At 38.5% G+C, this 27,935-nt stretch overlaps 1 protein-coding gene across 6 annotated transcripts in view; it reads left to right on the top strand.

The window, feature by feature from the left end:
• The window catches only part of CSNK1G1 (casein kinase 1 gamma 1), a 304,324-nt gene that overhangs the window by 236,123 nt on the left and 40,266 nt on the right, over window positions 1-27,935 (top strand). For all 6 annotated transcript variants that reach the window (XM_073211961.1, XM_073211960.1, XM_073211959.1 and 3 more), the window contains 2 exons: window positions 26,080-26,231; window positions 27,537-27,771. In XM_073211961.1, coding sequence (XP_073068062.1) covers window positions 26,080-26,231; window positions 27,537-27,771 — 387 coding nt within the window. The remainder of the gene's footprint in view (window positions 1-26,079; window positions 26,232-27,536; window positions 27,772-27,935) is intronic.

The following is a 27,935-nucleotide window of genomic DNA, read 5'->3' as shown; positions in this document are numbered from 1 at the left end:
ATTTTAATAACCCATGGCCTTTGAGGATTTTTTAAAATTCAGTTTATAATTTTTAAAAACATGCCTTTTTTTTTTTTCAATGTAAAAGCTCTAATATGTGAAATATCTTACTGGCTTCCTGAAAAATAACCTGGTAAGCAAATGTTACCAACCTTAAGGTAACTATACCTAAAGGATACCTCTCGCAGAAGATGAAGTCCTTCAGCATGAAGTTTCATTGTTTGACGTTGATGGACATTTCTCTGCTTTATGCTTTCTTCAGTGTGACAGTTTTAAGTGAATGACTGAAACATGGTTTCTATTTCAAGTATCACTATTGAAGGTACGATTGAAGGAATTTGAGTTTCACTTGCTAGAGTGTATGGAATTATATGAGCTGGTGTGTGTTTTTCAAGTCATTTTACACCCTGACCATGGCAATAGTGAGCCATAGTCATAACTGGGGAGGCCAGAATGGGCATTTGTCTTTCAAGACCCTAACATGAGTTCTTGCTTACAGTAGCCTCTTAGTATATATTTGTTCATTGATTCTATCCTTAAATATGGAATGTTCCCAGCTTAGGATTTAAGATTGGCAACTAAGTTCACAGGATATATGTATAAGTTGAAACTTGTCTTTAGTTTTGCCAACTAAACTTTAAAGTTGGCTGTTGTGTTGTTCCTGGTTTCATACATTTCAAGGTGACAGTTATGACATCTCACATATGATAAACATGTTTGTCTCACAAATCTAAGGTGTAGGTAAAAACATGCTAGAACCAGCCAAGTTTGAAGTTTGAGTGAGTGTGAGGAAAGTGGCCAAAGCCAGTTTGCAGGATTTCCTCTGTAAGCCCTTCCAGATAGACCCATTGGATCAGGCCAGTCTTCCCTTTTCACTATGGAGCCACAAAATCTCATGAGCTTGTATGTAGGAATAACATCTGGGTTGCTGGGTTTATACTCTCTCCAAACACAGGAGAGCACTTCAGATTCTTGAAGTTTCAGCATTCTCCATTTACTGAAAACAAAAACTAACTAAGGAGAGCACTGGAGGAAAGGGGGCTTAAAAAATTGCCTTTCACTTAAGGCAGCAAGGAAAAACTGGAGCCTCAGAGATTGGTGTATCCATTGCATCAGTTGTAGTGGTCTCTCTTCCAGTACCTCTTCTGACAATCATCTAAAAGCCACAAAGCCTTTTAGGTCTTAAATAAAGCTCATCTGTGATTCCTGACCTCTTTTCTTTTTGAGATTGTCCATTGTTCTTAAAACAGCTGTGGAGGGTGTCATCTTAATATTCATACCTGCAGCTGAAAAGATATCCACATGCTTTTCCAAGATAGGAAGAGCTTTAGAGATCAGTTAAGATTGCTACCCAGCACTAACAATAGTTTCTAGGCAGAAGGAACAAAATAGCGGTAGACTCATAGACACTGAGAAGGGACTAGTGGTTACGAAAAGGGAGGGGCTGGGGAGGGGAATAAGGGGCACAATAATTTGCAATCATTATATAGGTTGGTAACAGGGATGGTAGTTCAGCATGGAGAATACAGTTAATGATTCTGTAACATCTTACTACATTGATAGATAGTGACCGCATTGGAAGGGATGAGGATTTAATAATATGGGTAACTGTTGAATCACTGTATTGTGTATCTGAAACCAATATGATTGTATATCAATGATACTTTAATTTAAAAAAAATTATGCCACCTTAAAAAAATAGTTTCTAGGGTTTTCTTAACAAATGGTCATACATTTTTGCTTGATTATGACTAGCCATAGAGTTTACCACCCTTTAAGGTAATTCACTCTTGGAAAGCCCAATGTATTGGAAGCTCTTCATATTGAGTCAAAATTTGCCTATTTATTTCCATGAAATACAGTTGAGCCCTTTGTTCGCAGCAGCTCAAGGGCATTCATCACAACCCTTATATGCTGCCCCCTCCACCACTCACCTCCAAGTCTTCTATTAAGCCACATGTCTTCAATTCCTTCAATCTTTTTGCACAATATGATTTATAGATATTTCATAATCATTGTTCCACTAGCAAGCATGAATGTGCAAGCGTACACACATACTCCTAGTTTTGTGATGTTCCTGTTAAATGAGCCTCGTAAAACAGCACTGGTAACTCTGAGATAGTGGAGACAGTGGGATTATTATCTTCCTTGATCTGGGCACAATATTTCTATTAATTTAGATTAGCTATTTTAACAGCTATTTCACATAGTTGACTTTTATGTGTTTCTGAAGTTTATTCATCTGAGACCTTTATAGCTTTTTTATGTAAGCTGCCATAAACCAAGGCTTTCTTCATTTTGTGCTTATATAATTAATTTTGAGCACCAAAGCCTCTTAAATGTCATTTTATCCCATTATTACTAAGTATTAGGATTTTTTCAATCCTGATTCTGTTACTAATGATTGGGTATTGACCATTTTAAAATTTTAATTGCGTATCACCCTCCCACACCCCACTGCATTAAGACTATAAGCTCCTTGTGAACAAGGCTTGTACCTTCTTCACCCTTGGGTCTCAAAGGTATCTCGAAGCCCGACATATTTCTTTGACATAGTAGGCAGTTGGGAAGTATTTCCTTGACAAGATGAAGTTAGAAAGATTGGTAAGTATTTCTTTTTTAGATTTCTGCCAAATTATTATTAAGAATATTCCATGAAGATTGAAAAAAAGGAAATTTACTTTTAAAGTAGATCAGTTCACAAGAACATGGACAAGATTTCACCAAGTTTCATTACAAGTGTGAGCATGAACACTAGAGCTTATTCCTAACTTACAAGCATCAGTGTTTCTGCTCCCATTTTTCTAGTGAGTTCTCAGCTGCAAATGTGACTCATCAGTAGTTAATGTTTGAGCAGCCAGAGCACATATGCCACTCTCTCCAGAACCAAGGTGATGTTGTGGCATTGTAAATAAACACCCTTTCATGCCAAAGTCACACAGAAACCAAAATAAGTAATCATTATTTTTATTCACTAGTGCTTTGTCTGTCATTATTTAGCACAGGCCAGTGATTTGCAAAATATTTGGATATTATGATCCAAATAAGGAATACTGGAAAAAAAACAACAAAACGCCATTGCAACTTTGGTTTGTCCAAGCGATTAATCATTGTAAAATAATGGATGAAATTTTGGGGGAAAAGTGAGTGATTATGAATTTAAATATATCTCTATTGTTATTGTGACCAGACCTTGAGGCTTTAAATTCCTAAATTGGGGACTTTTTGTGTGGGCTTAGGACCATGACCAGTTCCTCCTTAAGTACCCAGATGTTAATTTTTCCCTTGAGTTTTTGGACCCCAGATTGCCCTAATCATATGATCTGGAAATCTGTACCAGTTCTTTACTCAAGTGGCAACAGAACAAACCCGGTAGCGCTGGATGGTCTGTGGGGTGGCCTAGTTGGAGCTCTTCCTGGTTGCTCCTTTCCAGGGACAATTTCCTTTCTAACCCCTTTCCTTCCATTCCATTCTGTTCCTGTCAAGCTTTGTTTGCTGATTGTATCTTTGCTGTCAAGAGTTCAAAGACCTGGTTATTTACTACAAGGGCTGATACCTCCCAGATAATCAGGGACGAAAGTAAAGGGAGCCTTGAGGCGAGGCCCTTGAAACTAAGAATGAGGATCTTGATCTTCCTAATATAGCTATCATTTTGTCTTTCTTCATTAATTGTACAAGCCAAATTACAAAATATTAAAGGATATTTTGAAAGGAAATGATGATCCATGCTCTTTTCACCCTAACTCAGCTACTTCTAAGTTGACTATTTCTCTCCTTTAAATATGCAGACATATTTCGTAGTTAATGTCCATTCACATGCAACTGCATGTCATCTTTCACTTAACATCATACCATGTGTCATGCTACAGAGTCTTCATGTTTTTAATCATTGTATACTACCCCATCAACTTCATAGACCATAATTTAGGCACCATTTGTGTTGTCAGACATTTAGATTTTTTTTTTAAGGAAATCATTTCCCCTAGTGATTATGACTCAAAACCTTCCTTTCATGTGTTTTCCCATTTTCTCCCCATATGATACGATAGTGATTTCAAATGTTTAAAGAGCTATTAAATGATAGATTAGGTTTATTCCAAATGATTCCAGAAGAAAAATTATTGAAAGAATTATAAGAACTTAAATTTTGGCTCTGTGTAACAATTAAAACAACATGAGAGTAATCTAAATGTCATCAATGTGCATCTGGATAAATAAATGATGATATATTTATGCCATGGAATTAGGTATCCAAAAGAAGGTAGAGCTCTGTATATTAACATGGAAAGATGCCACAGGATATTTTTAAGTGAGAAGGTTTGCAAAACAGTACAGTGTGATTGTATTTGTGTCATACAAGAAATGCATAGATAATACAGATATGTCTATGTGAGCATAGAGGATATTTAATAATGATTACCTTTGAAGAATATGATTAGAAATGGGAAATAGTGGCATTCTTAAATTTTCACATTAATCCTTTTGTATTGTTTGCTTGTCTTGCCGGGTCTGTATAATATTATTATTATAATGACTACTTTTTAAAAGTCTGTAGCAGTGGATTATGGTCTCTTTCCTACCTCTTCCATCACTAAGCAACTTGTTACTGTCCCTATTTATCCTGAGCCATGCGTTTCAGGCACAAGTTCAACAAATAAAGTGGTGCAATATCTTGTTTCCTTTCTTTGCAAACACCTTGCAGGAAGAAAAAAAAACAACTTGTGAGCAGAAATAAGCTCTCTTATGCAATAGGATTTCCTGTCTCTTGGGGAAGGGGAACGGCTTTCAGGCAGAAGTTGAACAGTTACGCATTCTTGATGTTGGGGAAATTTGTGCACTGAGTAGAAAGTTAGAATATCTAAGTTTTTAAGAATTATTTGAATTCTTAGATTGTATTAAAAAATCCCTCAAGGTCCACATGTTACTGTACAAGAAACATCCAGGTGCAGATATTTATACTTGATATCTTCCTCGGTTTCAGAATTATTTTTTAGAAGTTAATTACATTATAAATACAGTTGTGTCAAAGTGGATGTGCAGTGGTCAGTGAATTGAAGTAGGAACATTATCTAGTGTTTTCTCATAACTGGATGCCTGGGGATGAGGGTAGATTTTTGTTTGCAAATTATAGTTCAAATTACTGAGCCTCAAGATTGCTGGAGAATTTCCAAACTTACTATAGAGAAAAACAATGTTTTAAATGTGAAATTCTGCGCCTATATGTAATGACTATGAAAAATCATATTCTTATTTATTCACTGTTGGTAAGTCAGAGTTTTAGATTATTTTCTCTTGTGACTAAACCACATACAGTCTTCAGTTTTGTCTTTTTTTTGCTTCATATATCACTGTGTTTTGGTTTTTCAAAGCACAAATGGCTTTGGCATTGAGCACAATCATGCTCCGCTTTTCAGATGTAGTTGCTGTAGATTGTTCTGAGTACACAAGACCGAAAAGAGTCAGGGACTTAAAGATTGACTCTGGATTCCCTGCAGCTTGCTTGCTCTCCTCATAGCTTCAGTGTTCGGTGCAGTGGGCCAGCTTCACAAGGAAGAGTAGCAGTGTTTGATCATGGTAATTAATTGCATCTACCTTGCAATCAGCAGATGGAAGCAGCCGTGGATTGTAACCCTTCCTTGTTTTCTGAACACTTTTTCAGTCATTAATGTGTTTAGTGTATTATAGGTCCAAACTTATTTTCCTGTTATGGGAATGTTTTTGAGTTTCCCTATGTGCTCAGGGTCCTTTTACTTAGCAGAGTGTATACACTGTCAGTTTTTAAATTTCCCAGTCCATAAGTCTTTTATCCAGTACACGTCCCACTTTTGCTTGTAATCCTATCACAAGAACAGGGCAGAGAGAGGTGAAACCAGTGGCCTAAGAAGCACAGGAGGCCTAAGCATAGGAGAAGGACACTGTGAGCATGAAGGTGTGTAGCTACATATGGACTGGACTCATGATAAAGAACTAGTATATATTTGGTAATTAAGGATGAATAAAACAGAGTAAGCATGCAGCTGAAGTGGCAGGAGAGAGAGGGACGGAGAGGGAACAAGTCAGTGAGGGCAGGAACAGATGAAAGAGGATGGGCCGGAGGGGGAGGAATAAGCAAGTGGCAAGAAAATAGGGCTATAGATCCCCAAATAAGCATGCATATAGATAAAATATGGTGGACGCCTCTGACTTAACCAGAAAGAGCTGTGAAGGTGCTTCCTATTTCTATTCTCAGACTTAACTTTCTTAGGAACAGTGATTGAACAATAGCTTTGCCATTTTTAGTAGAAGTTCTAGAGTAGGTTATGATAAATTCCTGCCACTTCACTTGACATTTGGAAAGGCCAAACTGTAATATAAACAGACACTACAGTGATGGCTTTGTTTCTGTAGCCTTCTTGATTGTATTAAGAGATTCTAAAGGTAATGGAGGAACTCATCTTGCTTTGATTGAATACTTAATTCCACTTCCACCCAGCAGCTTGCCTGGGAAAACTTCTCAAAGGTTCTAGGAATAAATATATCATAGCTGATCTAAGCCTGAACTGCCATGTCCTGGCTTCCCAGCAGCTGTTCTAATCTGCTATGGAACATTCTGCTTTGGCTGTCTTATAAAGGAGATAGTTATCCTCAAGTAAAAAAAAACAGCAAGATACCTACTGAAATTTCACAATGTAACAATGTCCAGCCAAAATCTCATGGGGCAGAGAAAGCAAGTGAACTTAAGTCCCCATAGGTGCTTTATATAGTTAATTCATTTTTCTAATTTTTGAGTATGGAAATTTAGTAACTTAATTACCCAGGGTCACACAGTAGGCAAACCTGAGCTAGGAATATGTGTGTGGCATGTTTTTGTACATATTTTTGCTTGTGTGTATATATACACATATACCCAGCAGATGCGTGGGGACTTAAACCCGTTATCCCTTACGTAACAGAGTGGTGGAATATAGTCATAAAAGTGTTTAATTAAAGCAATGGCCTGTAACTTCCCCCCAGTGAAAGAGTAGGATTTCCTGTTGCACACAGCTCCCCCAAATTTCATGCCTTAGAAGGCTGCCTTTGTTAACCTCCAAAACCTTTTAAGGCCTTGGGCAATCTAGGTTTTGAAATATTTCTTTCCAAAGTATATTAATCATTCATGTTCAGTATGTGCCATATATACAACTGGGAGAAACTCAGATACCTTATGCAAGCCATTTGTTCCCATGGAAACCTTTAGGCTATGAATAAAGAAACTGTTCAAAGAGATGATCAGGCTTTGCAATTTTGAGTTTTTGGGGAGGGAATGGTTTTATGAATCACCAAAAAGGTTAGGAGGTGTTTGTTGGTACCAGAAAAAGAGCTTTAAATCTAGGCAGCTGTTAACTTAGCAGGTATATGGTTCTGCCTCAAAAGAGGAATAAAGCATAGATGTAAAGTAAAACATAAGAAAGCATGACAGAAACCTTATGATGTTAACTACCTTAGGAGTACAGTATAAACAAGCTGGGCAAATGAAGCAGTACACAGGAAAATTAAAAATAAGAACATCTGAAGAGATACCAGAAAGCTGGAGATTTTACTTAGAATGAATCATAACAAGAGTACTTGCAAACAAGTAATATGCCTCATTTTAGATGTTCAGTAGTTAGGAGTGCTTAAGGAGTTCAGGAGAAACTTTTTGGTCTCCAACTGGGTAGAAAGCTTTTGTAACTAGAGAAGAAAGAATGAAATAGTGAACTTGGTTGAAGTAAAGTGAAATCTGGATCCTTTCTTGCCATGTATAAGTTTTTCAGAAGTCTCTTGGCCAGAGATATTGTAGAAAGAGGACACACCACTAAAGTTAAGGAAAACTGATCTTTATTAGGATAACTGGGTAGACTTGAAATTACATTTTGAGGATTGTGGTGATTTAGACACTTGCATATTTAGTTATAGGCAATGTGATAAATAGGAGGAGACAGCTAAGAATTGGAGCAAGGAGAAAAGTCTAGCCCAAATTTTCCCACTGTTTCACTGTGACTCAGTGTTAACCATGGACCCCCACTTTGCCTCAGTTTCCTAATTCATAAAACAGGGAAAACTGTTTCTTAAGTTTGCAAAACTGCTGGGGTTGAATGAGGTAATGTCTATAAAGGCCTTGAATTCTTAAGGTAAAAGTGTTATCTAAACACAAGCCAGTATTTTACAGTGAAACTAAACATTTAATCTCGTAGAAATGGAAATATCCTATGTATGTTTCTTATAGCTCTAATAAATATCAGAATGAAGAGATAAGTTTAATTTTTGAGGAATTTTTTATGGATTTTCAAGCAGTAGTATCTTAATATTTCCCAGTCCTTTCTCTGACTCAGCAGAGCAGAATTCTGGCTATGGGCAACTGATCACATCTGTAATCTTGAGGGGATTATATTTCTTTCAGAGGAGCTGAATATGGTCAGATTGGAATACACTTAGGCTCATTTGAGCCTCTTTGGTGAGAAATGAACACTTTTACTTCACAACTCCACAGTCTTCTTGCCAGTTTGGAGGGGACACTTGGTCACAGCTGTCTTGTAATACCTGGGTAAAGAACCTCAGACAAAATGATTAAATCACCATGCCTTTTTTTGTTTCATAAAATCAAGTTGAAACCATTGTGCAATGGCTAGGCCAATTGATTCAGTTAATATTTGGGTTTTATCATAACTGGATTCATTTATGAATTCTCAAAGGAAGTGGTGTTAATAGTGCTGAAGTACTGAAAGAAACATCAGGAGAAAGGTTTATTGCAGTAGTCTATGGGAATGTCAGCATCAGTGCCCGCCGCAAGGAAGGATATATGTGATTTGGCTACCTCCTGCCTCCAGTGCGGAAGATGAGATCTCTTGCGAAGTCAGATAGTATAAAGGAAAAGAAGTAAATATGTCAGGATGTGTGGTCTCTCTTGCAACTGTTCAGCTCTGTCCTTGTAGCACACAAACTCCGATTAGCAAAATGTAAACAGATGAGCTGTATTCCAATAAAGCTTTCTTCATGGACACTGAAATCTGCAGCATTGCAGATCTGCAGGCATAAGTGGTCCATCAGCAGCTAGTGAGTTATTTGGATACAAACACATTGAAACCATCAGTCTATCCTGTCAGCTTTTTGTTTGGCTCCACTCTCAGCAGTTACAGTTAAGAAAAGTTACACTCTAGGTCTCTTACTCTGCTGCCTAAGAGAGTAAGTTTAGAGAAGGAATTTGCAATTATCCATGTGTAGTTGCCCCAAAGAAATTTTGTTTCACTTAAAAAGTAGTTAAGTTCTGGAGAAAACTAATATTGTTGAAGGTTTAGAAAAATACGTACAAGATTTAATCTCTTGACTCAGAGCTACTATTACCATATGTGTTTCCTTAGTCTTTTTTAGTATATATTTTTCATTAAAACTTTTCTGATTTAAAGATAAGATGGGAGTCTTTTTCTCAAATGGGAAGGTGTGAATTTCAAACAGTGATGAAGTTCTTTTAGCTTTATTATCCAATATAGATTTGAGAGATGAGATGCTAAAGGGGTAAAATGAGTTAAATGTCAAGTTGAATATTATGGTTGAAACATAGCTGAAATATTGAAAACCATTCTTGGAAGATTATAATAAAAATGTTAGAGAATAAGTTGCTGGGGCTTATCTGTGTGCTAGTTTGTCATATGTCCTGTGTTGAGGCACTGTCACTTTGGGGACTTGGTAGCCTCATTTGAATCTAGAGACTTTAATGAGAGGACTTACAACGAGAGAACCATACCACTCTCACCGTGTGGTCTTCATAGTCCTAGGATACCTCTCAGAACATCATTATTTCAGTTCAGTTGGCCCCTGAGATAACCTAATAATCAGTCAGATAGACTACCATCAGCTGTCATAAATCATGCCTATCTACTAGTTGACAGGTATCTTATTTAAGATATTAGGATTTCAAGGGTGACAGTTTTTCTAAGGAAGCCAGCTGTAAAAAACAGTGGAATCACACATGAGACTGTGAACTAAAGTTAGCACAATAGGTGAAAATGACACATATTCAAAGTTAGTCTTGAAAAAAATCCTTTAAATTGCCAATAAAGTATTGAGTATGTTCTAAATGGATTTTTGTATCTGACCATATTCAATAAATAGGTACTGCATAGTATGGATGTAAAATATACACACTGGTGTAGAATTTATGTAATAAAGATATACATCTACAAAATATGATCATTTTTTTATTTCTTACAACATTTTTGGCCAAGCATATATAAATTTGGCCCTTATACCATTCCACATCACACTCTTCCTTTATTTTACTAGTTTTTATGAAATGCTTGACCTAGTACTATGTTAGCTGTTTACCTTTGTTTTCTACCTATAAGCTCCCTAAGGGCAGAGTCTTTCCCCCTCCTAAAGCATCTAGGGTAATGTCTTGCACAAAGTGAGTGTTTAGGGAATGCTGGTTAAGGAAGAAAATGAGAGCTTATGTGTGTGTCTTCCTTAACACTATTTTGATTACAAACAACAGAATCTATTCCCATTAACTTCGACCTACAAGGAGGAGTTACTGGAAGGCGCAGAGACATATCCCGGAAGCAAGGAAGGAAATAGATCTCACTAGGGATTGGAACAAAGCACTTAGAAAGTCTCTAAGAACCAGACAGCTACTTCTTGTCCTGACTTTCTGTCCAACTCTTCCAGACTCTGACATTTCACTGGACTCTCCTTCGACTTAGGGTCATAAAATCTCTTTCCTCAGCTTCTCTTAGCCCTCTTCATTTTCTCCACATTACTGGCCTCTGCTTCTCCTTACATGTGGTGGGAAAAGGCCTTTCATGCAGCTCTTCCCCTCGATGAAGCTCCAGCAGACATAATCTGGAGCCCCATGTCCCAGTTGCAAGTTCCTGGAAAGAGACTGGGTGATTCAACTTGAAACGGCTTTCCAGTCCTGGTCCAGGTACCTTATTCAGGGATACAGAATCAAGTGGGCTTCACCACCCAGCTGAGACCAAGTTCTCCAAGATAAGCCTTATGAACTTGGAGAAAACAGTTGGTAGTGTGACAGGAGAATGGTGAACTTGTAGACCGTACTTTTCTTTCTCTTCATGTAACACTTGCTTAAAAGCTACACATTTTACCTTAAGACATTTCAACATCTTGAGATTCTCAAAGTGGGGAGTAGGGCCTGAAAACAACAACTGCGAGCCACCCTGGCATAGAGCAGTGGCACTGCCGAAAGAGGACTGCCTCTCTCACAGCTAAACTGTGCCTGTGTTTCTTGTATTTACCATGCTCCTGTTGAAAAAGAATAATCTTAGGAGGAAAACCTGATTTGGGCCTGTGTTAAAAGAGGCAGACCTTCTTATACTTTGAAGGGGTCTGGAATGATGAATGGAGGTTTCAGCCAAAGCCACATCTGCCAAACTTGGCGTTCTCTGAAGGAACTGCTCCTTTCAGCACGAGTGGCCTATTTGAAATAAGTAAACATGAAGGCAATAGCAGAAGCCTCATATTAAACACAAAAAACTTAAAAGCCCTGTCCTCTAGGTAAAGGGTGAGGAGGATGTTTGAAAATATCTGAGCCTTTGAATATACTTTGCAGAAGGAATAGCACCAGTGTCACTGTCGTTCTTCTCAGGGAGCAGAGCCTAAATATGAAAGTGTGCTTGAGTTGGTGAGTCAGTAGTAAGAACCTCAGATTGGTATGTGAAAAGCATCTGTCCTATATAGTAATGGAGCAAACCTCAGACAAGGAAAAGTGTATGCGTGTGTGTGTATTTCCAAATCTACTTACATTGTCAAGAAAACATATTACATGGACATTTAAGTATTTCCAGTGATGTTACAATGCAAATCCAAACTGGCTAATGCTTAATTTTGTGAAGAAAAAATAGAAAAGGTTATTTCATTTATTGGGCTTGGAAAGGTGTAATTTGAGTATTCCCTATTAATAATTGCTAGTCTTTAAGGGAGCTAAATTAGTGGTGATTGTAGAATGAATTTCTGTCTGTTCTTGGCAAGGCTGCCTTAACTTTTATTAACTAGCTCCACTAGTTAGCCAAAAAAAGGAACTGCTATTTCTTAAGCCCAAAAGTTGGTTATATTTCTGGACTAGGATAAATTCTTTGGTTGTGTGTGCTTTGTGTGTATTTCCCATAGTTTGGAGCATTGGGACAACAGTTCTCCTATTACGGCTAACAATGTAGTCTGTAGTATAGTGAAATATAAGCAGAAAAACGTTCATATGTAATGCAGTAAGAGACTTCACTTACCTGTGAGAGCCAAATTCCATATGGCCTTCCTCTGCCCCTTAAATCTCTCAAAGAGCTCTAAGTGAAATCACATAAGGCGTATAGACTAATTACCTTTAATTACATATACAAAATTTGGCCCTTTCTCTCCTGCAGAAAAACCAAACACTTCTATTTTAAACATTTTGCTGGTGAAGCCTTGTTGGGCCATTACGTTCTTTAACTGCAAATAGAATGTTGTGAGTTTGTTATAGAAATTGTTTGGCCTGCATACATCTCACAGTAACACAAAGTGCTAACACCTTTTCAGTGCATTGTTTTGCAAAGTGCAGAACTGTTAGAGACATTTGCTCAGTCTGAAGGCGGAAATTGTTACTTGGATTTTATCTTCTTTTAAAGAATTTCATCAAAAATAAAAAGCAGGGTTCCAAAAACAGACCCAAGTAACTTACATGTAAGTGGACTAGGGTGGAGAGTTATGATTAGTTCCAGAAAACTGGTGTAATTCTTATACCAGTAAAGCACTGAAAAAATTGGAAAAGGCTGATCAGCAAAGCCTGTCAGTGGAAGCTTGCTTTTAAATCAATACAGACCCTAAAGTTTCTGGTGCTGTTGTGGGTAAAATTGCAGTATTTCCAGAATCTCTCTCTCCTGGCCTTAGTCCATCTCCCTATCAATTGGTGTTTGCAAGGGGTAGGTGGAGAGGGAAGCACGCTCAGGGAGGGGTGAGAAACAGGAACTAAACGGGAAAGCGAGAGGGGCAGCCAGAAGAGAGACAAATGGAGCCAGGCCTCCAGTACAGGTCTTTCTCCTTGACTGATTTTGGCTTCATGGGTTTGTTTGCCCCCATGCTGGGAGCACGCTTTCCCCCTGGAGTTACAGCTGTTTTCTCTCTTTAACTCTAGGTCATATTTTACTTTTCTGTCTTTACTCACACCTCTCTTACTATGTGTACCTGCATGTTTGTTTCTCTTCCTTCCCTATCTTCACAGCCATTCTTTAGATATTAAGGATGGCTTAGCAACTGCCTATAGAGAATGCTTGTTTAAGGAGTACAAACGCAGGAGAAGTTGGAGCCTAAACTAAGGGCTGCCGTAAGCTGAGTGTCCATCATAGGACTGACCACAGCCCTCAGTCATGCCCTCTCCTCTTACCTTCATAATTATTAAGAAGGATGGTAAATCTAGCATCCCCAAAGCTATGGAGTACTATGGAATGAGAGATGAGCCATTCAAGTGAATTGTTCCTGTGGGATCTGAGAAGGCAGAAGCATGTGTCTACTGTCTTGTATTAAAACTTAAGTTCCTTTCCAATGTCTACTAGTGTCATTGGTGAGAGAATATTTCCCTTAAGTTCCAGTAACAGAGTACTTAAAGATAGGTAACTCCTCATACCTGCTATCAACATAGTAATCCGATTGCTAGCTAAGCCCTTTCATATTTGTAGAATATAACTGTAGAATATAATCTGTAAGCATGCTTAAGACATAACAAAAAGATCAATTTTTAACATTTGTGACCAATTATATTGTCATCTTCTTTGAACATCTCCTAAGCAATAATTTATATTCCACCCACTTAAAAGAAGAGTTGTCAGCTCCATACACCTCTGCTCTCCTTTATGCTTTCAGCAGTCTGACACACTTTCGATTTTTCCCTACATTTTCCTCTTTATACTTCACATTGCTTTAATTCATCCTGCCAACCCATAGCAATCTCTTACTTTTAATTATTTGAGTCATAGTGCAGGGAGATGACATTTTTACTAACAGAAACATCCTGAGCACCAGCTGTGTCCATAAGCACTATGCTGAGTAATTTGTGGACCACAGAGTCAGAAATAATACGGTCTTTGTCTTTAGGAAACTAGTGCCTTATTGGAGAGGAAATTATATATTGAGTTTCCAGTGTGTTGTAAAGCATTGTTGTACTACTCAAGGAATAAAGTACGCAAGTAAATAGAATGCAAGCTAAAGCAGTAGAATGTAATTTTTTAAAGGTACATATGAAATGATATGTAAGTTCTTAAGGGAAAAATGGTTTGTAATTGTGGGAAACGGGGAAGGCTTTATAGAAAGAGTGGTAGCTATGGGGCTGAACTTTCCAAAAGGGATATGATTTATCTTGACATGTTCAAATAGCAGATTAAGGAAAACCTTCCAAGTACAAAAGAAGCTAAGGCCCGGAGGCAGATATGTGTCTGTTCATGAGTTTGTTAAAGGAGGTATTCACTGAGCATCTCACTTGCATCAAGTACTGTTCTAAGTCCTGGGGATACAGGGTAAACAAGAGTAGGCACTGCCCCAAACTTATATTCTAAAGGGAGACAACCTGTGGTTGGCTTCACATGAATAGAATTAACAGTTGTGCAGAGTTCAGAGGAAGAAGAGTTGTGTGCTGGAGAAGTCTTGTTGGTTGTGGTCATACAGATTGCTAAGTATAGAACCTCTTTGCCTGCTTCATTTTTGTACATAAGCCAGCCTTACAACTTGTATCTTTCTCAACTCCTGGCAGAGCCAAGCCACTAGCCACATATGCCTGTTGAGGACCTGAAATGTGGTAAATCTAAATGTGCCGAAAGTATAAAATACACACTGAATGTCAAAAACATGTTTTACGTCCTTTTTTGGAATACTAAGTCTTTGACATTCAGTGTCTGTTTTATATTACTATCACAATAATTTTTTAATTGGTTTTATGTTGAGGCACTATTTGGGGCATGAGTTAAATAAAATATATTATTAAACTTAATCTCACCTGTCTCCATTTTTTTTTTTTTGGTATCATTAATCTACAATTACATGAGGAACATTATGTTTGCTAAACTCTCCCCATCACCAAGTCCCCCACATACCCCATTACAATCACTGTCCATCAGTGTAAAATGCTATAGAGTCACTACTTATCTTCTCTGTGTTGTACAGCCCTCCCCCCACATTATACATGCTAATCATAGTGCCCCCTTTCATTCCCCCCCATTATCCCTCTCTTCCCACCCATCCTCCCCAGTCCCTTTCCCTTTGGTAACTGTTAGTCCATTCTTGGGTTCTGTGAGTCTGCTGCTGTTTTGCTCCTCCAGTTTTTTTCTTTGTTCTTATACTCCACAGGTGAGTGAAATCATTTGGTACTTGTCTTTCTCCACCTGGCTTATTTCACTGAGCATAATACCCTGTAGCTCCATCCATGTTGTTGCAAAATGGTAGGGTTTGTTTTCTTCTTATGGCTGAATAATATTCCATTGTGTATATGTAACACATCTTCTTTATCCATTCATCTACTGATGGACACTTAGGTTGCTTCCATTTGTTGTTGTTTGTCTTTTGGATGGTGGCCATCCTTACTGGTGTGAGGTGATATCTCATTGTGGTTTTAATTTGCATTTCTCTGATGACAAGCGATGTGGAGCAACTTTTCATTTGTCTGTTGGCCATCTGAATTTCTTCTTTGGAGAACTGTCTGTTCAGCTCCTCTGACCGTTTTTTAATTGGATTATTTGCTTTTTGTTTGTTGAGGTGTGTGAGCTCTTTATATATTTTGGATGTCAACCCTTTATCAGATCTGTCATTTATGAATATATTCTCCCATACTGTAGGATGCCTTTTTGTTCTGTTGGTGGTGTTCTTTGCTGTACAGAAGCTTTTCAGCTTGATATAGTCCCACTTGTTCATTTTTGCTTTTGTTTCCCTTGCCTGGGGAGATATGTTCATGAAGAAGTTGCTCATGTTTATACACCTGTTTCTTTTTACTTTTAAAATGTGGCTTCTAGAAAATTTTAAATTAAATCATGGTTCTCATTCATGGCTACCAGTGTATTTCTGCTAGGGCAGCTGTAATTCAGTAGTGTGTGCCTAGTGCATACTTAGAAGAAAATACTTCTGTGAAATGGTATTAAAGATGTACTAAGGCAATATGGGTATGTAATTCTCAGACAAAATTCTTATTTTTCCTCTTCTTTATTCTTTTGATCTTCTTTTTGTTTACTGTGATATCTCTGCCTTTGCAGTCCTACTAATGACCTCTGCCATAATTTTTAGAGACATTGGCTTAACCAACCAGTGGTTCAGAATTAAAAGAAGCTCCAGAGGAGAGCAAAACATTCTTAGTTCTTCTAACTTCAGAGAGTCGTTACCCTGCTCTTGCCTGTCACTGGCCACCTATATGCTTGCTGCTCCCTCAGCCTGCAGGATTCACTCTCTCCACTCTCCCTGCTCCTGCCTAATGAGCTCTTAGCCGTCCTTCAGGACTCAGCCTGTGACCCCTGCTCTGTGCAGCCTTCCCCAGCTCCTTCAGTCAAGGTTAAATGCCCCTTTGCTATTCCCATAGCACTGTATTCTCATTTGGGATGTTTGATGAACGGACAAACAGACCACCAGCCTCTTTGAAGTTAATTGAATTTGGAACTAGAAGCAGGGCTATCACAGCACTTAGTTCTCAGAGTGACCAAAAATCAGCAAGATATATGAGTTCACTTTGTTTCTTTTCAAGTCCTCATGCCTCCTCTGTGACCAGAATTGTAAGGTCATCTTGAATGTTCCATGAGGTCATGTCTGTTCTGACCAGAGAGATATTTGGATGAAGTCTCAAATGAGAAAAGAAAGGCAAACTGTAGCATCTGCTCCATTGAGTGGTTGCTCTGTGTCAAGCCACTCAACTTCTGCTTTCCCACTCAGAAAATGAGGGTGACACTTAGTATTTTACTCTCCCAGGGCTATTTTGATGCTTAAGGTTGGGCATTACAATATTAAGAGAGTTCAAAAGGGGACACTCTGCTTTTGTGCTGGGACTAGACTGTGTGCCTTAGTAGGTTTTGTTTTGTTTTTTTTAATCAGGGGACTTCTGGGAACAATTTGTTAAATGGGTCCAGAGTTAAAGAAAATACCTGCTTATCTGCTTTTTATACTCTCTGTATTAATCTAAGCATATGCCAAGTTGCCTTCTGAATTCCTCAATGATGTCTTTAATTTATCAGGCTTCATCTGAAGATTGACTTCTTGGTACTTGAATTAGAAAAATACCACTAATGCACCCCTGGTGTAATCTTACCTGTGTTTTTGTTAAGGGAAACATTACTCTTTCTTTGTTACGTGAGTTTATAATTTATTACCATCATCAGTATCTTGTGATTAGCCATTAGGTTTCATATGCAGATCATATTTCACTGAATCTTTACAAAATCCGTTAATCTTCTATCAAAGTAATGTGACCCAATAGTACTTGCTGCGATTCTAGATGTAGATAAATTTAGGATTCAGATAGGTCCATGGGGTGTGGTAAAAAAGCCTGAGACTTGGAGGCAGAAGTTGGGGGTTTATGTTTTGGCTGTACCACTCACTGTATGACCTGAACAAATCAGTTCAGGTCAGTTACCTTATTTATAAAATGGGAATGGTAACATCTATATGTACTTGTTAGGATTACACGGGAGAACCTGTATCAAAACACTTCATGAACTGTAAAGAATTTATGGACAGCAGACCATAATTGTGATGGGGCTATGCTTTGAGTGAAATTTTCTAATTGTAGTGTTGAACAAATAATGGGGGAGTACAGAGTTACCTGACTTTAAAATACCAGTGATAAATTGGGTAAAAAGCTATGAGACTCGTCCAGACATGCTGTAGTTAAGTACAAGAGAAGAGACAACCTAATGCTAGGGCTTTGGGAATAAGGGGTCACAGCAAATTCTGAAACCATTCCTAAATACTCCCAAGGGCCTGGATGCTAAGTAATAGGACTATAGTACTAAATGTTGAAAATAGGCCCAGGGTAGAGACAGACCAGGGACCAAAGAGGACTTAGAGCTCTGTCAATTTGTTAGTATACACTAAAATGTTAAATATGTGTGCCCCCTAACTCAGCATTTTCTCGTCAAGGAATTTACCCTCAAGATCCATTTGCATTTATGCCCAAAAATGTATGCATATTTGTCTAGACACTTCTTTCATTTTCAAATGGTAGATTTCAAGCTCACTTAAGAGGAAGGAGGTGAGGGCACAAGATTTCTTGGCTCTCAAGGCTAAGAAGTCCAGCAACATTCTCACCCTCAGACCAGCTACATCCAGGACCAACACTGTCCTTGGTCCTCAGGCTGTGTGGTATATTTGTCTCTGTTGCTCTCTACTCTGCTTTCTCTGTTTCCTTCTTAGATAGGTAGTCTCCCTGTTCTCATGTAGTAGCCTCTAGCAGCTCCAGGCTAAGCTCCTTCCAGTTTAGCAAGTAGGGTTTTCTGCAGTTCCCCAAAAGCCTCAGGTTAACGCCCAGTGTACAGACATGGGTAAAGCACCCATCCTCGCCCTAGTTTTCTGGGACAGAGGGATAGAATACTCTGACTAACCTGACTTGATTCATATCCCTTGGGATAGCAGCAAGAAATGGATTGACCCCACCACATGAAGTAATATTGAGGAAATGGTACTTTCCCACTGGAAGTATAAAATGGTGTTATCAAAAGAAGAAAAGGATGCAGGCCAGGCAAAAGCACTAGCTGTTCATTATAATATCTATTTCTAATAATATATGGATACAATCTAAATGTCCATTAGTACAGGAAAACTAAGCAGATATAATAGATGATAGAGTGGGAGACTACATAAGTATAAAAATGAGTGCAGTGTATACATATGTTGGCCAAAAAAATGTCTACTATATAATATTAAATTAAAAATGAAGTTGCAGAAAAATACTCTTAATTATGTCTGTTGTCTGTTATGGTTGTGAATACCTTTTCTTTGTATATTTCTGTACTACTTTTGGTTTGCTATTATATTTGATTGTTTAAAATGGGTATATATCACTTCTGTAATTTAAAAGAATGCCCCAGGTTGCCCCTGATCCAGGCCAGATACTGAAATTGACAGAGCTCAAGAACTATAGAGATAGGAAAGCTGAAAATGAGAGGAAAGCTGACAAGTATTCATGGAACTGATATAAAAATATAAATAATGGGAACTGAGGGGATGATGGATAGGACAGATTAAGCTGCCTGTATAGCAGGGTAGTGGCGGTGGTGCTGGTAGAGGTGGTGCTGCTGGTGGATTTATATCCTGGAAGAGTGACAAAAAATTGCTGCAAAAAGTAAATGTTCACCAAAAAGACACATGGTTTAGAAGAGGTGGGGCTGGAAGTAGTGGAGTAGTTCCCCTTTTTTCTTCACAGGATGACTGTGAGATTCAAGTGAGGTGGAAAAGCACAACTTCAAAGAAAAGACCATATAATTCCAAGTTAGCCAGGACCAAATAAGGAGTTTATCTCTAAATGGAGTGGGAGAAGGGAAGGGTAGGAAGATGTCATCAGACTTCCTTTGCACATTAGACTGCATAGATGACTAATTTTGTTTTTTTTTTTTTTTATCTATTTGGATGGGCAGGTGCATTTTTGAGAGAGGGAAGGACATACACATTTGTCTGTAGTTTTTGGTACTGTTAACTAAAATGAATAATTCTACATAGTTCACCTACATGTGGGAACAGCAAGGTAAAACTGCAAATACCATATACAACCACCATGGAAGAAAATATTCAGAAGAAAGTCAAAGTCAAAAGAAAGAAAATATTCAGAAGAAAGAAATACCACAACTCTCAATTACTTGGAATCTTCACTGTAGTGGTGTGCCCAAAAGAACTGTTTATTTTTTAATATCGTTCCCATGAAATTCAAACTACTCAGAAACATCAGTTGTATTAGCATTCAGTATACATTTAAAATCTGATTTTTTTTGCTCTGTATGTCTGTGTGTGCATTTTAGCATTTTGAGGTAAGCATTGTGCATTCCAAATAGAAAACTCAAATGGCGTTTCATTAAGTTTTATTTATTTATTTATCAACTTAGTACTTATTCTACCCTTATCTCTGTGCATGGTCCCTTGCTAGGCGCTGACATACAAACACATAGTAGTCACTGCCTTCAAACAGCATTCTGTTAGTAGGGGAGACAGTGAAGGGGACAAAGAAAGTGTAATGGGGATGGGAAGGATGACCAGGAAGGGGGTTACTGTACTTTTGAAATGCTTGCTAGAACTCTGACTTTTTAGTTATTTTTCAGGTATATGTTAAGAATTGGGCATCTCTTCTTAGCTTTTGAAACTCAACAGATATTGTCTTTACAACTTAATCAAAGAAATTGCAATGCTAAGGAAAGTGGAAAATTTTCAGAGACTGGGTTTTTTAATCCCATGAATTTACCAGTTCTGAGCAGACTTACACTAGTCTTTTTGGAATGAAGAAAGGATCCATCTAGAAGCCCCAGTGCACAACACACCTTTTAAATGGTTTTTCATCTTTAGATGCCATGTACTACTAAAGAAATCTGTTCTCCTATATTGAGAAGAAATCTGTTCTCCTGTATTTCTTTCCTGACTCCTTTGATTAAATGAAATTTTTAACCTACTTTGAGGCTCAAGGCCTTGTTACTTAATTGTGTGTGTGCGTGCGTGTGTGTGTGTGTGTGTGTGTGTGTGTGTTAGAGAAACTGTAAAACCTCAGTGTCTGTGGCTCCGTATTGTGAGATAACTCCTCTGCTCTTATCTTTCCTCACCTTTTCTTCCCCCACCACACAAATTTGAGCTCGTGGTAGCAGTATATGTCTAGTGACATTCCAGTTCCCAAGAGACCTGTGAACAAGGTGATCATAAAACATTTTTTGTTATAGGGCAAAGTGATCCTGATTTCTGGGTCTTGCTGTTTTTGTTATTAGACCAGCATTTTGAGTAGATTCGTGTGTTGGCCTGCTTCATATTGTAAGGAGGCATTTTCAGAATCAGAGAAAGGAGAGGGATTCTGTTCTTTTAAAAGAGAAGCACATGCATTGGCTCATATTTTTGTAATAACACACTGTTCTTATAGTTAACTTTCTCCATTTTGAAGGCTCTACTCTCATTTTCCCCTTTCACTTCTTCCTTTGGATTATCGTCCTGTTTATGTGCTTTCTTGTTAAGTGGACTTGCTTCATATTATTATTACCCCTGATGGTATTATTCCCCACTTAGTAATTCTCTGATCTCTCACAGACACATAAGAACATTAAGTGATTGTGCTAAAAGGCACAATTATTGATGGCACCAGGGAGTTTAATTTTAGAGAAAAACTATCCTATTTTCTTTAAAAATTGTAAAACAAACTGAATAAAGAACAAAAGAAGGGCATTGCCAAAGTCATTAGGTCCTTAGGTTTCTCCAGCCCTGACTTTAGAAGATAGTCATCACCGACATATACTTACTTTTTCATAGAAATACTAATATAAGTGTTAATGTAGGTACATGCAGATATTTATGTACAGGACTTATTTGAATTTGCTTCACAGTTAGGTAATTTAGTTTCTCAAAAAGAATAAAAGGCTGATCAAATTACCAGAAGCTTCAAGGTGATTCTATTTCAGTGCTCAGCTTGAATGTGCATTTAAAAATATCTCTACTTAGAGTAGTTACTGTTCATAATGCTTTATGGAATCTTTTTAGGTAACAGCTTGGATGATAAAGAAGCCATTATCTTTGATTTGGTATATTTAACCCAAGTTAAATTTATGACAGATTGAAAATTAGTGTAGTATTGTACACCTCACTTACTGTTCGGTATAACTTGATATATGTGTGAGCCATATGTTCAGCAGGATTTATAAGAATTTGTTAATTGATGGATGGAAGAGCTGTTTCATAGTACCCTGTATACAAGATAACATATGCAGTGTGTATATAGCCTTGCAGTTTGGGTTTATAAGAGATTTAACTTGTGGCTAAAGGAAATACAATGAAATGTATTGGCAATGCTTCTGAAGAGGAAAATTCAGGATTCACTTCTTTAATTTCCAGGCTTTTATGCAGTTAACCAATTTAGAAGGGAGACCTTATTAGTGCTTTATTTCCAGAGCAGATAAGAGATTATAAAACTACCTTAGTTTCTGAAATGCCATGGATGAAAGAATTCAGCGTTTATCTACTTTGCCCACCTCTCCCACTTCTTTCCCATTACCGCATAATTGCAGGAAGTACCTTGTTTACTGCATGTACAGCTTGTGTTGCTGCATTTAAGACTTTGCCCTAATCCTCAGTCTTATTAAAGGATTTCACAGCATAATGTTGATTAAGTAAAAGTTTCTTAAACAGTGAATCAGAGATGGCTCTGCAAAAGAAAGGTGAAATATTAAATGTAGGGTTTCTCATTTAAGTGCGGCCCAGGTGATGAGTCGTTATGGTGAGGCAATCTCCAATCAAGGAGACACACTTTCTTAGTGGGCCTATGTCTGTGTCCTTTACCAGCAGCACTGGCCGCTTCACGGGCACTTGTGTGAGAAACTAGGCACAAATGGAACTTGCGTGGGCATCTTTCTGTACAGATAGTTCTGATAAATTACAACTCCATCTCCCAAAGAAACTTGTACTCAGCAGCACATTTTCTGTAATACCTAAAAAATTCTAAACAGGTCTTTTAAATAGCCTTAAAATAATTCCTTTCAAAAGGAACTGTGTCCCTTCAAAAAGTCCCATTCAAATGTGAAAGAACTTTGGAAAGAGACTGGTCTGTCAGTATTTTCTGAGTCTTCATAATATATTAGTCATAAAATAAAGCAATGACCTTTATTTCTACCCTCTAGATACAAAATTCTTCATCTGAGGTTGTATTTCAGAATCACAGGTGGAGCTTTGCTTATGTCCACTACTAGAAATTCCGGTTCAATAGGTTTGAAGCAGTCACTGCATCTGTTTTTTAAAGTTTTAGAGCTGTTTATAGTAGATACATGTCCAGTTCAATACCACTGCTAGCTTACATTTGAATTTGTACCACACATAATTTATATAACATGGAGGCAAGTTTCACTCAAACAGGTTCTGTGGCTTTACAAAGAGGAACTTGGAAGGGAGCTGGAAGGAAATCCTAGCTATAGTCGGAATATTGGATTTAAGAGGGAATCAGTAAACTCCTCTACTTTATGGATGAGAAAGCAGAGAGGTGGAGAAATTTTCAAGGTTGTTAGCAGAACCAAATGCTAGGTCCAAGACGGACTTGAGCTCTTTCTATACTAGCATCTTGTGCCTCGTCCATTTTTGAGAAAAGCTTCAATGGTATTCAGTAATCTAGACATTTCTCTTGAACATCTCAAAGCCTGCGAGGATTTTGTGAGGTCTCAGGGTATTTAATAAGAGAAGCGGTAATGAAGGCAGCAGGACTTCTTCACATCTTTGAAGTTACTAGGCAGGAGTTGCGAGTGACATAACTTACAGTTATAAATTATAGACATCACCCAGAATGCTTTTGTGACTTCTTTGTAAGCATGGAAATTTCTGACAAGAGATCCCTAGGTTTAGTACTGAAGATTGTTGAGAATAAGATAATGGTTCATCTCATTTAAACTGATCCTTAAGTATTGGCAGCAAGTCTGGGAAATCATGCCAATATTACCTTTCTAAGCTTGCCTTGACTTTTAGCTTGTACTTCAGAAGGAGGATATTGTATCCAGATGTGCAGTTTAAACAGCTACAGGAGTAATATACTTATTACTTATTATACTTAATAAGCATAAGTAATATGCTTATTAGATTTGGCTGTGAAAAAAAATTCAAATAACAGTTCAGTCGAGGTCGAGATAGATTTTTTTTCTGAATTAAGAAGTCCAGAGGGAAAGGAAGCACAACGTAAGTATGGATGCTTCACAGCCATCAAGGGCTCAGGTTCTTCCTTTCTTTTGTTTCACCTGTTCTTGGCACTTAATTACATCCTTAAGGTACCTGATGGTTCTAGATGGCTTCTGGAGCTTCAGGCACCATCAAAGGGGCATACCTCCAACTTGAGTCAGCCCCCCTGGAAGAGCTTTCCTAGAACCATCCCATCCAACAACTTCTGCTTCCACTCATGGGTCATTCCCATTATCCAGGGAGCTAGGAAGGTTACTGTGGGCAATATTACAAGTTCTGTTATTGAGAAGGAAGGAGAGAATGGATATTGGGCAGACAACCAGCAGATCTACCACAGCCTGTATTGAATATGATATTTATACTAGGGAAATAAGATTTTAATGACATCAAAAGCTATTAATAGGATACAAATTTTAAAGATCTCTAAACTACAATCTTTCTTGTGTCTGATTAATGATTAAACCAATAAATCTCTACAATAGTGTTCTGCTTGGGATTTTCCAGCGGGACTTATTGGGAACAGCAGTTACGTTTTATATATTTTAAATAAACTGAAAACAAGTTCTTCAAAACAACAGGAAAAAAAGACACTTAAAATTCTTGTTTCCTTTAAGGAGCATCAAAACAGCACAAGGACAATTCAGTGGATATTTATGGAGCTAGCAGGAGCAGAGTATACTCTATTAGACGAAATGGGCTCAGATGAACATACTAAAACATTCAAGTTGTTTAGTAGTTAGATGGAACAGGACAGACTGATACAGCGTATAAGAGAGTTAAACATGTCATGGCATTGAATTATACCGACTCCAGATATACAAGACCTCTCCTGGAGAGAAGGATGGGTACCCTGGGTCAAAGTTTTAAGTACCAGGTATAGTCTTAGTGCATTTGGGCTGCTGTAACAAAATACCACAGACAGACTGGATGGCTTATAAGCACAGAAATGTACTTCTCACAGTTCCAGAGGCTGGAGTTCAAGGGCGCCAGCATGGTCAGGCTCTGGTGACGCCCCTTTTGCAGGTTGCAGACTGCTGACTTTTTGCTGCATTCCCCTGTAGTGGAAGGGGCCAGCGTGTTCTGTGGGTCTCTTGTAAGGGCACTAAAGCCCACCCCTGAGGGCTGTGCCCTCATGACCTAATCACCTTCCAGAGGCCCCACCTCTTAAAAAGCCATCACACTGGCATTAGGTTTTCCACATAGGAATTTTGTGAGGACACAGACATTCAGATAACAGCAGATATGATCACCTCTGCCGGTATCCTACCTGTACAAATAAAAAGAGAATGGGAAATGGAGAGAATTTCATCATCTAAAAAACTTGCAGGCAGAAGCCAGCAGTAATCTGCAGGATATGCAGCTGTAGAACAGGTACTCGTGAACGTGTAAATAAGATAATGATAAGGCGTGCTTCTGCTGTATGAGGCCAGGGTTCTAAAATGTTCTGTAGTCTCATTCGTACCCACTGTTCACATGATGCCCTTTAACGCATACTCACCAAGTGCCCCCTTTCACGATACACTTTCAGGAGGAAATTCGTTCACAAGTTGCCACTTAGGTGAGAGAGTCTAGGTTTTGCCTTATAGGCAGTGAATTTCAAATCTGGGCAAAACCCAGCCTTGTATTTTTTTTTTTTCCTTTTCCTTTCACAATTACTTATCAGTAGCCAAACCTTGTCTGTTGACTTTGCTCCAGCTGATAGAAAACAGGAAACTACAGACTGTCTGTGGGAAGAGGCCCAGGTAGCACCCTCTGTGACCTTGCGCCTCAGTCTCAGTTCTCCTTGGGGTGACGTTGCAGACAGCTCCATGTGGCTGTGGCAGTAAGATGGGGGTGCAAATGAGAGCAGCTAACACAACAAGGCCTCTTAGCCTGGCCTTTGAGCTCAGTGAACCACCTTTTGAACCTTCTATGATAGTACATTTTGGGGATCCTTGGAGGCAAGTAGTTCACGCTCTGGTCCAGTAATGGATCACAGACTGTTCTGTCTTCTATAGCAGTGGCACTCTGGTGTTAAATAACTGCTTATTTGAACATATTGTGCAATGACTTATGCTTTCCCACCTGTTACTAGTTCCCTTTGAAGCTGTTGTGCTCAGTTTAAGCTCTCCAGTGGGGGCTGTGAAGGCAAATGGAAATCTCACAAATTGTACTTTCTTTATATCTCCTCAGTGCTGGTGCAGCTCACTCATAAATTTTGGTTTTTGTGTCCCCCGACTCTGCACCCCATTTCCACTCTGCTTTCAGGTGAAGGTCTCCCACAGGTATACTACTTTGGACCATGTGGGAAATACAATGCCATGGTGCTGGAGCTCCTCGGGCCTAGCTTGGAGGACTTGTTTGACCTCTGTGACCGAACTTTCACTTTGAAGACTGTGTTAATGATAGCCATCCAGCTGGTAAGTTGGCATTGCTACTCTTGCAAAGGACAGGCAGGGCCCCCAGCCATATCCTTGTGTCTCTTTTGGTGACTTACCAGCAGTAGTGACACCTAGTGAATGCACATTCACAGGCTTGATGGCATTCTGGGAAGCTGGCTGGGATGAAAGGGGTCAACCCAGAGAAGTCACTTAGCATCTGCCGTTTGCTCTATTTTAAGAATGTGCACCTTGGAGCAATATCCTGCTCTTTACTGAAGTGGAAGCGTGATTTAGATCAGGACAAAAGAGGATGACTAGGTAAAGTTGTATAGGTATAAGTAGTTTCTTGAATGTTTTATTTATAGGTTTTAAACACATGGCCGTACCCTCTCCCCTCACTGTTGCCTCTAAGAAAAGGTTGGAGATGTCACCCACTGCCCTGACAATCAGATTCCTAAGTTGTGTGACCAAGAGCCTGCCCTGGTTCTCTTACTTCCAGCTTGCACAAAGACTGACACAATTCAAAAGGGGCTCTCTCAGCTCCTGCCGAGCTACACTCCAGTCCCAGTTGAAGGAGCAGTCAAGACACTTCTTTTGAAAAATTTCTTAGCCCCTCGGGGAAGACTGCAGAGGCATCTTTATTGATCTGAAATTTACCACTTTGTAGTAAAAACTCAGAAATGTTAGAAAATTGATCCTGACTTTTGAGTCCCAAATTCAGATGTCTGAGCTTCCCTTTCTATACTAAGTAGAAAAGCTTTGTAGATAGGAATAATCTTAAAGAAACTTGAAATAATTTTATAATTAGTATTTTGGACTATATTTACTTTCACATACAAACTGCACTCCTACCTCTGCTGCTAATTAGCACTGTAATATCAGGCCAGTATTAACTTCTCTGGGCCTCACGTCCCTTGTTCCTGAAACAAAGAGAGTTGTGCTGGGGAATGCTGTCTGGCTGAGGGTAGGACGGTGTAGGCAGGAGGTGAATGTGGCAGTGGCACCTGTCTTCAGAGGCCACCAACACATTCTGATACCCTTTCTGGTAATAGTTCTTGTCTCTCAAAATCTTACTTTCTGAACTAATTCTTTTCATCATTTGCAGATTATAACCTTATGAGGTAAAACTGTGTCATCATTTTAGCTGAACTGTATGTACTGTCCCAATCTCTTTTTTATCAGAAAATATTTTCTGGTTTACAAGAGTAAAGTGACTCTGGGTAGTGGAGAAGAAGTGAGCTTTATTTTCTTTTCAGTAATTAAAGTCTTCGATAAAAGAAAATGTTGTGCACATATTTGCTAAACTTCTTTAGAGTATCTCCATCATTGTTTTTTCTCTTGTAGCTTTCTCGAATGGAATATGTGCACTCCAAGAATCTCATTTATCGAGATGTCAAGCCAGAGAACTTCCTGATTGGCCGACAAGGCATTAAGAAGGAGCATGTTATACACATTATAGACTTTGGACTGGCCAAGGAATATATTGACCCTGAAACCAAAAAACATATACCTTACAGGGAACACAAAAGTTTAACAGGAACTGCAAGATATATGTCTATCAACACGCATCTTGGCAAAGGTGTGTTTATTTGCTGCTCCATGAAAGGAGCAGGTTTTTAAAACAACCTTTTATTCCAGTAACGCTTTTGTCCCCATTGTGCATTCCCACCTTGTGATTCTTATTGCTGCACAAGGTAAGTGTCTTATACTTGAGAACTTCAGGTGGTAAGTCAGTGGCCTTCC

This window comes from Manis javanica, chromosome 8 (genome assembly GCF_040802235.1).
Source record: "Manis javanica isolate MJ-LG chromosome 8, MJ_LKY, whole genome shotgun sequence".
NCBI lineage: Eukaryota > Metazoa > Chordata > Mammalia > Pholidota > Manidae > Manis > Manis javanica.
This window is presented reverse-complemented; position numbering and strand designations above follow the sequence as displayed.